Consider the following 12,222-nt stretch of genomic DNA (forward strand, 5'->3'; position numbering starts at 1 on the left):
CCTAATCTAATGTAGCGCCTCTACTCTTTCCCAGGGAAATGATAAACTGAATTAATTAAGCTCAGATTTTTTTAATTTAAAAGGCTGAACTTGTTTATTTGTATTTATATTAAGCACGGTATCCTGATTTTGTATATATAAACGTCACCTGCCATGTCCGTGGATAAACTCAGCCTTCCTCCTGCTTCCTTTGCCATTAGAATTAACTGTGGTAACCATATGTTCAAGACTTTTCTGAAACATTCCCAGTTTCAACTATTTTGCCCCGATGAATCTATCAACAAATACACAAAATCCATAATGAAAATAGCCAAGGAATTCCAGTGCTTCAGTGTCTATCATGCTTCTTCCAGACCTCATTTTCATATAAAGAAACAATGTAAAGGCTTTGGGGAGTTTTTGTTTGTTTTCTCCCAGTCTGAGCATGTATTCTCTGTAGCAGGGGTCGCCAGTCCCTGGGTCGTGGACCAGTACTGGTGTGTGGCCTGTTAGAAACTGGGCCTCACTGCAGGAGGTGAGCGGCAGGCCTGGGAGCATTACTGCCTGAGCTCCACTTCCTGTCAGATGAGCTGCACCTTTAGATTCCATTAGGAGCAAGAACCCTCTTGTGAACTGCACATACAAGGGATCTAGGTTACACACTTATGAAAATCTAATGCCTGATGATCTGAGGAGGAACAGTTTCATCCCAAAACCATCCCCGTCATCTCCGGCCCTGGGGTCCATGGAAAAATTGCCTTCCGTGAAACCAGTCCTGCTACCAAAAAGGTTGGGGATTGCTGGTCTATAGCTTTAAAACCATGGAAACCATGGTCCTCAGTGGGACCTGTGAATCTCAACTGTCACTCTTGGTTGCTCCCAGTAGTTTCCTGTCTGAATTATCTTAACTGCAAAAAAGAAATGACTCCAGCATGCTCTTATCCTGGACTCGTGGCTATCAAGATCCATTTAGTTGTGCCTTTCTGTGTTTCCCTTAACAGCAAAGATGATAATAGTGCTGCTATTTTTTTAAAAATTGAAAATACTGTAATATTCTGTGTATCATTTTAAAATTGAAAAAAAGAAGTCAGTATAATTTTAATGCATAGAGTTCAGTTGATTTTCATGTGACAATATTTACTTTGCTAGAGTGGTGACAGTTTCTTGAACAGAAAGAGCAAGATTACCCTTTGCACTAGTGACTTTTCTTATTATAAGTAAGTCTTTGACAAAAACGTTATCACTCCCATTTCATAATGTGTTAACATAATGATCCGTCACTTGAAAATGAAAACTTATCACAATATAGTTGAGAGATCTTGTTGACTGACCTGAGTGCTGATTCAAATAGTATTTGGTGATTCTTTAATCTGCCCCACTTTGTCTTTCAGCATTCCAGTGTATCAGAGTATCATCCAGCGGATGGCCATGCGTTCGGTAGCAACATTTACGCAAGAGGATCCCACCTGGAGCAAGGGGAAGCTGCTGTTGCTTTTAAGCCAACTTCTAATCGCCATATAGATAGGTAACATTTAATGAGCACCCTTTTGAGAGCTGTGGATAACTGTCTGATCTAGTGCTAACAGAGGTGACACTGTCTGTATTGTCTGCTGCTTCTTTAAACTTTCTGTCTGTTAATTAGTTGATAAAGTTTCAGTTGTTCCTTTAGAGAACTGGTTTTGATCAACAAAAGATGTCTGGACCTTCAGTCTGTAATTCTCATTTAGTGCAAATGCCTTTGGATGACTTTCCATTTATTAAAAGCTACTTCTGACAAAATGTGTACATTAAGAAGAAAGAATTGTCTTGAAACCCTCCATTAGTTTGTACCAGATGGTCTCTGAGGATCCTTCCAGCTCTGTAGCTTTTAAAGGAAACAGTTTCCATCTTTATCTTCACCCAATGAAAACAAATAAGCCTTCCTTTAGATAGATATATTTAAACTGAGTATAAACTAAATATTTAAACAGGGTCAATGCCTTATTTGTCATTCGTGCTATTTCATCTTTTTATCTTGACTTTCCAGTTTTATACTTCATTTATTCTTCTATATTTTCACTCTTAAAAAATTTAATATAGGCAGAGATGGAGAATTGGGATGAGAAGAAATAAAGGAACTGGAATAAGTTCTCTTTTTTTTTATTTCCAATCTTGTTTTTAGTAAGTGAGATCTACATAGAGCCAAGCCATGTAGAAAAGAGAAAAGGAGGTAAAATGTTGATAACACGGGTATAGGAGGAGGGTCATTCAATGAACTGGGGGTAGAGAACTCAGCCTAGTACTTTCCTGCTTCAAAGCCTCTCTTACCACAAGAGTTATATGCCCTTTATTTCTTTTCTGTACACTCTTTTCTTAATATAATCTGAAGAAAGTGAGATTCAAAATTTTTGTTCTTTGTCAGGGAAGGTGACAGGTAATGCTTAAAGTAATTGCTGTAGAAATTACACAGGTATAACTCCAAGGGCACCAGTGACATTAAATTGAGTACAAAGAAAAGTCAGCAATGAATAATATATATTTTAAATGCCAACATATGAGAATGTTTTAATTATATAATTAATTTTTAGTAGATACAGTTGGAAATCGGTTTTGAAGCTTGAACATTATTTCATTGAAATCCTTCTTAACTAACTTAGTACTCGTCTTAATATTTTCTTTTTTCTTTCTTTCTGTCTTAGATGTCAATATTATAGAAATCATTTCAGATTAATAGATTTCTTTCAGTTTTATCACTTCAGTAATTTGGATGATTTTCCACAGCTAAGTAGCTAGAAAACCACTTGAGTGCATATGTAGAGTACATATTGACATTAGACAACTTTTTTCAGGTTCCATTTTAAGACCACATCTAGCATACTGTGGTCACTCCATAAGTGTAGATTTATTTGATTGATGGATTGGATGAATAAGTGCATGAGAGTGTATCCAGTATTTCAGAGTCACTACTTCCCTGTCCTTCACCTGCATATCTATAAGGGATAGTATTACTGATGGAATAAACTCTGCCATTTATTTTGGGCACCTTACCACAGAGTCTTTTAAAAGCTTACCTTGATTTGTATGATCTTTATCGAGTATCAGGGAAATGTAACTTTGGTTTATTGATTTAGTTATATCTTTGTACCCCTTCTACTTCCAAAATAGATTGTTAGCTCACTTAAATTATATGTAGTTAAAGTAGTATTATTATTGAAAATTAAATAATGAAATAAAATATAAAATTAAGAAGTTAAGAGGGAAGATGAGAATTTTTATGAAGTGTAAAAGTTGACACTATTGTTGAATTTCAGATTTGTCTTTCAGATTTCTGGCTGTCAGAACAAAAAGAGAAACATAATCATTTGCTAACATTAGGAAAAGGAATGAGTATCAGTTCATTGGGATAAAAAATGCTTTTCTTCCTCCTAAATTCTCAATAATATTTGTCTCATGAAACTTAATGTAGGATGGGATAGGTGATGTCAGGGACATTTATTTTTAACAATTTTTTTTCCTCACCACAGAGAAGGCTGTCGTGAATTTTATAAGGTTTCTTTTAGTAACCTTTGATAAATAGAAATTTAAATAAAATATGGTGAAGGAAATTCCATGAAGGAATAATAGACTAGAGTGGTCAGAAGTTCGCCATAGAAAGAATTTTTTTGAATACCTTGAGTGGTGGGTAGATTTTATATCTCAGTTGTTCTTATGGATTCTGCCTCAGTTGGACTTAATAGGAGCTAGGATAGTTGATAAATACATGAATCATTGATGTTCTATGTTGCTAAGAAAATTTGTCATCATTTTGAAAAACTCTCTGAAAATTGTGGTCTGATATAAAATATACAGAGGTTTGGAATTTGTTGTTACAAATAATTATTATTGACCTTAAACTCTATTACATAGCAGGAATGCGGTAGATACTGTTAGAAGAAAAACTTCAGACAAATTAAATTTAACAGTGTAATTGAGCAAATGGGGGAAAAAACGGCTCATGAATTGGGGAGCCCCCATAATCACAGCAGATTCAGAGAGACTCCAGGGATGCCTCATGGTCAGAGCAAATATATAGACAAAAAAAGGAAAGTGACGTACAGAAAACGGACGTGAGGTATAGAAACAGCTGACTGGTTACAGTCTGGCATTTGCACACAATTTGAACAGTCAGCAGCCTATGAGTGCTAGAAGTATGGCTGCTGGGATTGGCTGAGACTCAGCTATTGTTACAGAAGCATACTCCTAAATTGGGTTTTCAATGTGTCTACCTACTAAATTAGGTTATGATTTGTCCACAGGACTCATGTGTGGAAGTACAGAGGGCTTCTCAGAACATATTTAGCTTAACAATGCCATACAAAGTATATTAACTGTTCTGTGAAATTACTATGCCATTAGGTAGACCATTCGTTGAATTTAAAGCCCACACCTTTGAGTTTTATAGCTTACTGCTGTCAGATGCCATTAATATTTTAGAGAAGTTCTCAAATTACAACTGTCTATATGTCTGCTCTCTATCAAGTGGCACATCTATTATTCCAAATCAGAAACTGAGCCCATACCTTTTGTTACATTCCATAGCTCTTAAGAAACTTTGGTACCTCTTTTTTTTTTTTTGAGACAGAGTTTTGCTCTTGTCGTCCAGGCTGGAGTGCAATGGCACAATCTCGGCCTACTGCAACGTCTGCCTCCTGGTTTCAAGCGATTCTCCCACCTCAGCCTCCTCAGTAGCTGGGGTTACAGGCATGTGCCACCATGCCCAGCTAATTTTGTATTTTTAGTAGAGATGGGGTTTCACCATATTGGACAGGCTGGTCTCAAACTCCTGACCTCAGGTGATCCGCCCTCCTCAGCCTCCCAAAGTGCTGGGATTAGGGGCATGAGCCACCGCGCCTGGCCAAGAAAGTTTGGTACCTCTGAGAAATTACAAATTGTGATTATCTGTTTGATAACTATGGTCAGTGTCATATCCATGCTTAACCTATAGAGGGCAAGAAGCTGTGAGCCGTAAAGATTTGTAAATTCTAAAGCACTTAAGGTAAACACTTCTGAGACCTGCAAGATAAAAAAAACTTTGTTATAGACCCTTAACTCTCCATTATTAATAATGATTATTTTGCAGATCATAGGAGAAAGGAAAATAGGGGAAGAGAGGAAGATAAAACACTGAGATTACTGTTTTCCTAATGTTTGGGGTAATTGAATCTCTTTTATCCCCCAAATGAAATCTTAGTAGATTAAATGTGAATATATAAAGTAAATAAAAGCAGAGCTATTCCAGTAGGGATAGGGATGGGAAATCTATGGAACACAGTTTTAAAATTATTATTATTAATAACATATAATAATTACTTCACCATAATTTCACCTTTTCCACCAATCTTCTTTTTAATGTACTAAAAATAGCCAATAAGCTGTTCATACATGCTTGTCTATAAGGTGTTCTATACTGGTCTTCTTTCTTCTTTGTCCCTATCTCCCTCCTCCAATGGAGTTACTACCTAAGAAGTAACAAAAACCTATGATGACAGGATACATTATTATGTCTACAACTGTCCTGCAGGCCCTGGTATAACTCAGCATTCCAGAGAACTTGGTAGACAGCAATAATAATGGCAACTTGATGGGGTAGGATGACCTAACATCTTTAGTCTCTACCTGCTATTTCCCTTGTAGAGATCTGTAAATAAATGTGGGAATGTAAATGGAGGAGAAGACTAGGAAGTAAAATTAATAAAGGGTTAAAGTAATTTTATTATTGAAATAGATGAAGAAAATACAAATATTTAATGCATCAAGTGTATTGTGTTACAAATAAAAGTAATCTTTAGTTAAGTTATTAAATCTATTAGTACTCATTTAATGATTAGAAGAGGTATTTGGTTTTTTGAGGAAGTTTTATTTTTAAAAAATAGGGCCCATACACTTTTTAAAAGTTTATAGTGAATTAAATTATTTATTTATTTATTTGAAAGTGTTACTAGTCTCATACTTAGTGCATATCTGTCTTTTTTTGCAGTTTAGATAACTGTGCAAAGTGTTTCTAAAAACCGATGCCTAGTTATAAATTTTTAATTTACATATTTGGTTACTGAATTGCAGACCTTGCCTGAATTAGTGAAATCAACATATAACTAAAATTACCACTATGGAAATTATTTTCAGTCTCCTTTAATTTTATGAAAAATACTAACATTTGTCTTTATCTAGTTCTTTTATGGTAGAGATGATAATTAACAAAATATCCAGTATATGTATTTAGTTGACAAAGAATTTATAGACTTGGATTCTTGATTTTTCTAAGTACCACCTAGCCTTGTGATTTTGCATTATTTGTTTTTTTCCATGGCCACAGTTTGTTCGTTTTAATAGCAAGAACTTTAAAGTAACTTGTATTTGTCATAATGTAAAATGTAATAAAATGAAACTGCTGTAACTTTTCAGAAAGTTTTCTGGTAGAATTTGGCTTGTCTTAATGTTTTCTGTTTTTATCCTTTAGGAAGAGCTAAAACAGAATAATAATCTTTTTTCTTTCTTTTTATAGAAATTATGAACCACTCAAATCACAACCCAAGAAATATGCCAAATCCAAGTATGACTTTGTAGCAAGGAACAACAGTGAGCTCTCAGTTCTAAAGGATGATATTTTAGAGGTAATAGAATTTTTTCTTTTTTTATACTCTTAATAATGTAGTTTTATTGTATTACTCTTTTGGTATATAACTAAACTTTCCTTCAAAAGTGTTATATTACTAAAGACATAGTATATGAGAAATACCTACATCTATTTAGAAGAGGTATACAGATACTCCTTCTAAGGGGATAGCTTTAGAATACTCCTTTATTTGTTTTTTTGTGGGAAGGGGAGGGAGTGGGCTTTTTAACTTCCTTTGCTCTCTTCCTTGCCCTCTTTCTTCTGATATTTCTTCATTTTGGAGCCAAGTCTAGTTATCAATTCAGATGTAGAGGCACATAATAGTTCAATAAGAGACATTTTCTTTTTTTATCCTATATCCTTGCACAGATATACTCAGCAGTCATTGAGCTAATGATGTTAGGGATAGTCCACCATAACACCAACTTCTCTTTGTTAGGTTCTAATTGAGAGTTCATCTTCTTGAATATGTAAGGTGAATTATCACAATAAATTTTGTAAGGAAAAAAAGTGATGTTTATATACTTTTTATTTCTATCGCCAAAATGGAGACAATGGGTTTTTCCAAAAGTCATTTTAGTCCTTAAGTCCTTTAAGTACTTTAGTCCTTAAGTACTTCAAATAATGCAGACCATTCTTTGGAGGTAAAATGGACCTTGTGTAGATTCACCATAATGATACCTTACCTACTGTATACTCATAAATGTCTTAGTGTAATTCCTGAGAATCATTCAATCAACACTATGTTGATGCTGAGTTAATTATCAGAAGTAGAAAAATTTTCTTTGTTGAAGTCTAGGGAACTTCCTTCGTAAAATGGCTTTTATATGGAAATTATACCTTTATTTTCTTGCACATGACAGATACTTGATGATCGGAAGCAATGGTGGAAAGTTCGAAATGCAAGTGGAGACTCTGGATTTGTGCCAAATAACATTTTGGATATTGTGAGACCTCCAGAATCTGGATTGGGGCGTGCTGATCCACCTTATACTCATACTATACAGGTGAGCATGATTTCTTAGTAAAATGTAGTATGTACACATTTACAAAGTTATCACTCTTAAAGAGGATTTAAACACCTTTGTGTATTGATCATTTTGATATGTAGTTGGTTATATATTTTTTTCTAGAGTAATTGGTTGGGAAGTGGCAATGGTGAGAGACACAGGGAAAATTACACATATGTTTTCTGATTTACTTCTAGAAATTGTTCAAAATGTTTAGCAGTAGGTGCCTGATTCTCTGAAAGCTTTTTCCCCCGATCTATAGTATTTCTGACATTTGAAGAAATGGTATTTCTGTCTTTTTACCCACAGCTCTCCTATCCACTAGTGGCTTCCTCTTAATAGAGGATGGCACTGAGATTGTGGCTTGGTGTCCAGCAGTTCATCTTCAGCCCTTGCCTTCAGTCTCTTAAATGATCTGCCACTGACCAGCCTTGAACTTGCACTCATCTCACCTTACACCAGTACATGAGTACTTGTTCAGCTGGATTACAATATTTTTCCTCTCTTGATTTTAAGATTAAAATGTACTTATGATACAGATTAGATAGGTCAGATTCTCTTTTCCTGATCATTGAAGGCCTATGAAGGTCCATTCTTAGGGCCCATGCCACATTTTCAGGATTTCAATGACCCTGGTCAGCTCATTCGCCCTAACATCTGAATTAACTTGCTTTTAAATTTGGGAATTTTAGACCTGTGACAGGCTCTCTAGTGTCAGGTCTGTAAACAAAGAATGGATGGACTCTCTCAGGTACAGCCTATAAACCTGGGGTGGCTTCTCATTCCCCAAGAAAGAATTCTTTAATTTTCAAAGTCTTGAGAAAAAGATCACATCTGACCTCATAATAATGTCATGAATTTGAGTAGAAGCTGCATAGAATATGCAGTGAAATCATTAATTTTTATATCAGATCTAGGCTTAAAAAAATACAGATTGTCCAAAGCTGGAATTGTGGTCATACTTCTGCTGCCATGACAATTTATTTCAGTACTTATGGCTCCTCATGACATTCACGCCTGGGGTTGGTCCTGTGCTTATCCAGAGGGACTTGGCCTTACTAGAATCCATGAACCAAGCAAACATTCAAAATAAAGAATTTGTGTGTAGTTTCTCTATCTCAGTAACTTAAAGTGATGGCAATGGAAATTATTTCCTGTGTTATGTTTTGGCTGGCCTGATGTGTGTATATATTATGTATTACTTATTTTATGTTCATCATTTGTCATTAGCTGTTGATGCCAAAGAAGGAGTTTGAGTTATTCAAGGTATGGTCTCCTCCATTTCCCATGGGTTTCTGAAGTGAATTTTCTTAGTTTTTATACCTTTTTCTTTTCTTAGTTCCTACTTTTCTGAGTTTAGTGTCTGTTTACCTAATACAATATAGGCTTCTGTCTGGTTCATGAATACCAGTTCTTCATTTTCTTTCCTATAGAGGTAGTATATGCTTGAAACCTATACTTAAAATAATGGTAGAGTACATACCTTGGGCTGTATCAACTAATTTTAATATGCGGTTCATGGTAAGCTCTGAGAAGCACTATTCATAAAGGATATCCCTGATCCCCATATGTGAGCAGAAGGCAAAAGTTTGTATTTTAAGTGTTGAAAGCAATTATCCAAATTTGTTTTTGTGTGCGTGGTTGCTGGAAATAAGCAAACTTTGATAAAATAAAATACTTAAACATGCAATAGTATAAATTCTATAATAGAAATTTTCTCCTACCTGAGATTCCTAAAGAGTTTAATATCTCTCACTTTTTGCTGTTTACTGTTCAGTCCTGTCTTTTTCTTTAGTTCTGATTCTTGGCTTGAGCCATAAGTTGACTTTTCCGTTTAAAAGGTTGCTTCTGTCTAAAACTGAACCAAAACTATTAATATATATCATAGGCAGGGAAAGTATTTTCAGAGAATGTCAAACCTATTCCTCCTTTCTTAAACAGAACCTCATCTTTTATTTTTGTCAACTTTGGCACAACCAAGACATTTTTTTAAGAGTTCACAAGTTTCAGGAGTTTGTTTTGCTACTTTATGTAAATAGAAACTTGTCGTTCTTATAGGGATTGCCTATTTGGCTATTTCGTTTTAAACTTTTCAACACTATCCTACTTTCTTCTTAAAAATTCTGATTGCAACTACAAACGTGGTGTATGTAGAAATGTGTACAGAGGCTTTCAGTGTATATACAGAAGCGTATGCTGTTCAGATTGAGGGCCCTACTTTTAAAATATATTAAAAACAATCTGCTTTTTAACACCTCCTGAAAATTTTGGGCTGAGCTCAACAAAACCACTAAGACCTTGTAAAATTTTAATAAGCAAGCTTCACAGTCTGCTTTGCTGTCTGCTATCTGGCATAAATCCTACCTAAAAGGATTCCTATTCTCAAAACATTTATAATATAGTCTTTAAAAAAAAAGAATAGAGTAAAATGGAAAAGAAAACATCCTTGGAAATATGTGCCAGTCATTTTTATATCTCTACAACAGTGTCACCAGATACCCATATCTAAAATATCTAAGGAAAAATCCTGTAACTTATTTCAGAATGATAATTAAGATACCACAATATTTATATAATAGATTCCACTGATCCTAATACCCTAGCCTTATAAAACTCAACTGGATTGCAATTTTATGTCTTACTCATCTTTTTATTCACTCATTCCACAAATACATATTGAGTACTGGCATCTCACACACTTGGTAAAAAGAACAATAGAAAGCCTAGCACCAAGCAGATCCTTCCCGAAAGCCCGCTTAAGTCCACAGGTCATCTGCCAAGGCCTTGCTCCTTCCTGCATGCTTGCTGTATCCAGAGCAGCGTGACCCTCTCTCTCCTCCTCAGATACAGCCCACACACTTGTTTTCCCTTCCATCTGTCTCTCTCATCTAATGATATCAAAACTTTGAAGAAATATAAAGAAACTTCTTTTAACAAAAATATTTTAGATTCCTGCACCATGCTGCCAAAAGGCAAGCAATGATTCATTACTTAAGTTTGCTTCACATTCACAGAGAACAACATTGACAGATATTCTACTCTAGAGAAGATATGCCAGTGGCTAGTGCTCACGCTGTGCCAGGCATTGTTTAAGCACTTGGCAAATCCAAATTCGTTTAATTCCCATAACAACCTTGTTAAGGAGGCACATTTTTTCATGGGAAACTAAGGTGTAGGAGACATAACTTGCCCAGATTTATACAGCTGTATGAAGCCAGGATTGGGCCCCAGTGCTCCGGATCCAGAGCCTGTGCTGTGTTGCATTCTGCTGTTCTAGAGAATAGTGATTACAAAAGGTTATTTCGGATGGGCACAATGGCTCACGCCTGTAATCCCAAAACTTTGGGAGGCCAAGGCAGGCAGATCACTTGAGGTCAGGAGTTTGAGACCAGCCTGGCCAACATGGCAAAACCCTGTCTCTACCAAAAGTACAAAAATTACCCAGGCATGATGGCACACACCTGTAATCCCAGCTACTCAGCAGACTGAGGCAGGAGAATCGCTTGAACCTAGGAAGCAGAGGTTGCAGTGAGCCGAGATTGTGCCACTGCACTCCAGCCTGGCGACAGAGCAAGACTCCGTCTCAAAACAAGAAAAAGAAGAAAAAAAAAGGTTGTCATCTCTTTTTGTATAAACCCATAGTTTTTCTCTGTATTAATATTTGAAGTGGTATTTTCTCAGAATAGCTTTACTTTGCATTATACTGTGGTAAAAGTTGATCTGATCAGTCACAATCCTTGGAAACTGATTTTTGCCTTATGTATCCATTCCCTGGATTCCATGGTATCTTTCATTATTTTATAATTTAGGAAAATAACCCAAATTATATGATTTACTTATAATAGGGCATTTTGTAAGTGGTGGAAGTAAGGGAATTAGGTGTAAACTATTTCCATGCAACATCTGTGAGTCACCAAATATTTAAAAAATGGACACAGTCATGACTCTTATTCTTATGCCCTTACATTTCCTATAAAGAAATCCATATAAATAATGGCAGTTTCTGGGTGAAGGGCACAAGTGCAGCTCTTGCCTATTGTTCACACACTTTTTATCAGAGATTCTGTTCTGATGACAGCGATGCTCATACCAGGCACCACCAGTGAATAGGTGTTGAATTGCCACCTGGTGTCCCTGAGAGTCCGGGCTATTTAATATCCTCACATTTGAAGTGATTTTTAACAGCTCTGTAAAGACAACCATTCCCACCTAATGTATTTCCCCCATGGCTTCAGCAAAGTTTTAAACATAAAACAGAGAGTAATAAAAATACACAAAAGATACTGACATAAAAGATTGAATAAACCACAGAGAAAGGAAGTCAATGCTGAGGAGAGATTATGGAGAGATAACACGTCTTTTGATAAAGACGTCTTTTGATAAAGAATGTTGTACAGCATTCCAAGGCTTTATAGTATTTTAGCCGGGCAATAGATGGATATCCAGGGTGCTTTCTCCCCACCTGGAAGCTACTTGCCACATAAAGTTTCCTGATCTTTATTTTGGCTTGATTCTCAGACCTCTAGCCCTGTGGCTGCTCATCTACTAGAATTACCGTTGTGCCCATTTAAATTTGCAAGCTATATGCCAAGAGCAGAAACC

General features: G+C 35.8%; 1 protein-coding gene across 10 annotated transcripts in view; it reads left to right on the top strand.

Annotated features, from left to right (window-relative positions):
* The window catches only part of LOC105481614 (EGFR pathway substrate 8, signaling adaptor), a 169,040-nt gene that overhangs the window by 140,981 nt on the left and 15,837 nt on the right, over positions 1–12,222 (top strand). For all 10 annotated transcript variants that reach the window (XM_011741354.3, XM_011741371.2, XM_071072163.1 and 7 more), the window contains 3 exons: positions 1,371–1,504; positions 6,500–6,608; positions 7,474–7,617. In XM_011741354.3, the coding sequence (XP_011739656.1) occupies positions 1,371–1,504; positions 6,500–6,608; positions 7,474–7,617 (387 nt within the window). The remainder of the gene's footprint in view (positions 1–1,370; positions 1,505–6,499; positions 6,609–7,473; positions 7,618–12,222) is intronic.

Source organism: Macaca nemestrina, chromosome 10, assembly GCF_043159975.1.
Source record: "Macaca nemestrina isolate mMacNem1 chromosome 10, mMacNem.hap1, whole genome shotgun sequence".
In the NCBI taxonomy this organism is placed as follows: Eukaryota; Metazoa; Chordata; class Mammalia; order Primates; family Cercopithecidae; genus Macaca; species Macaca nemestrina.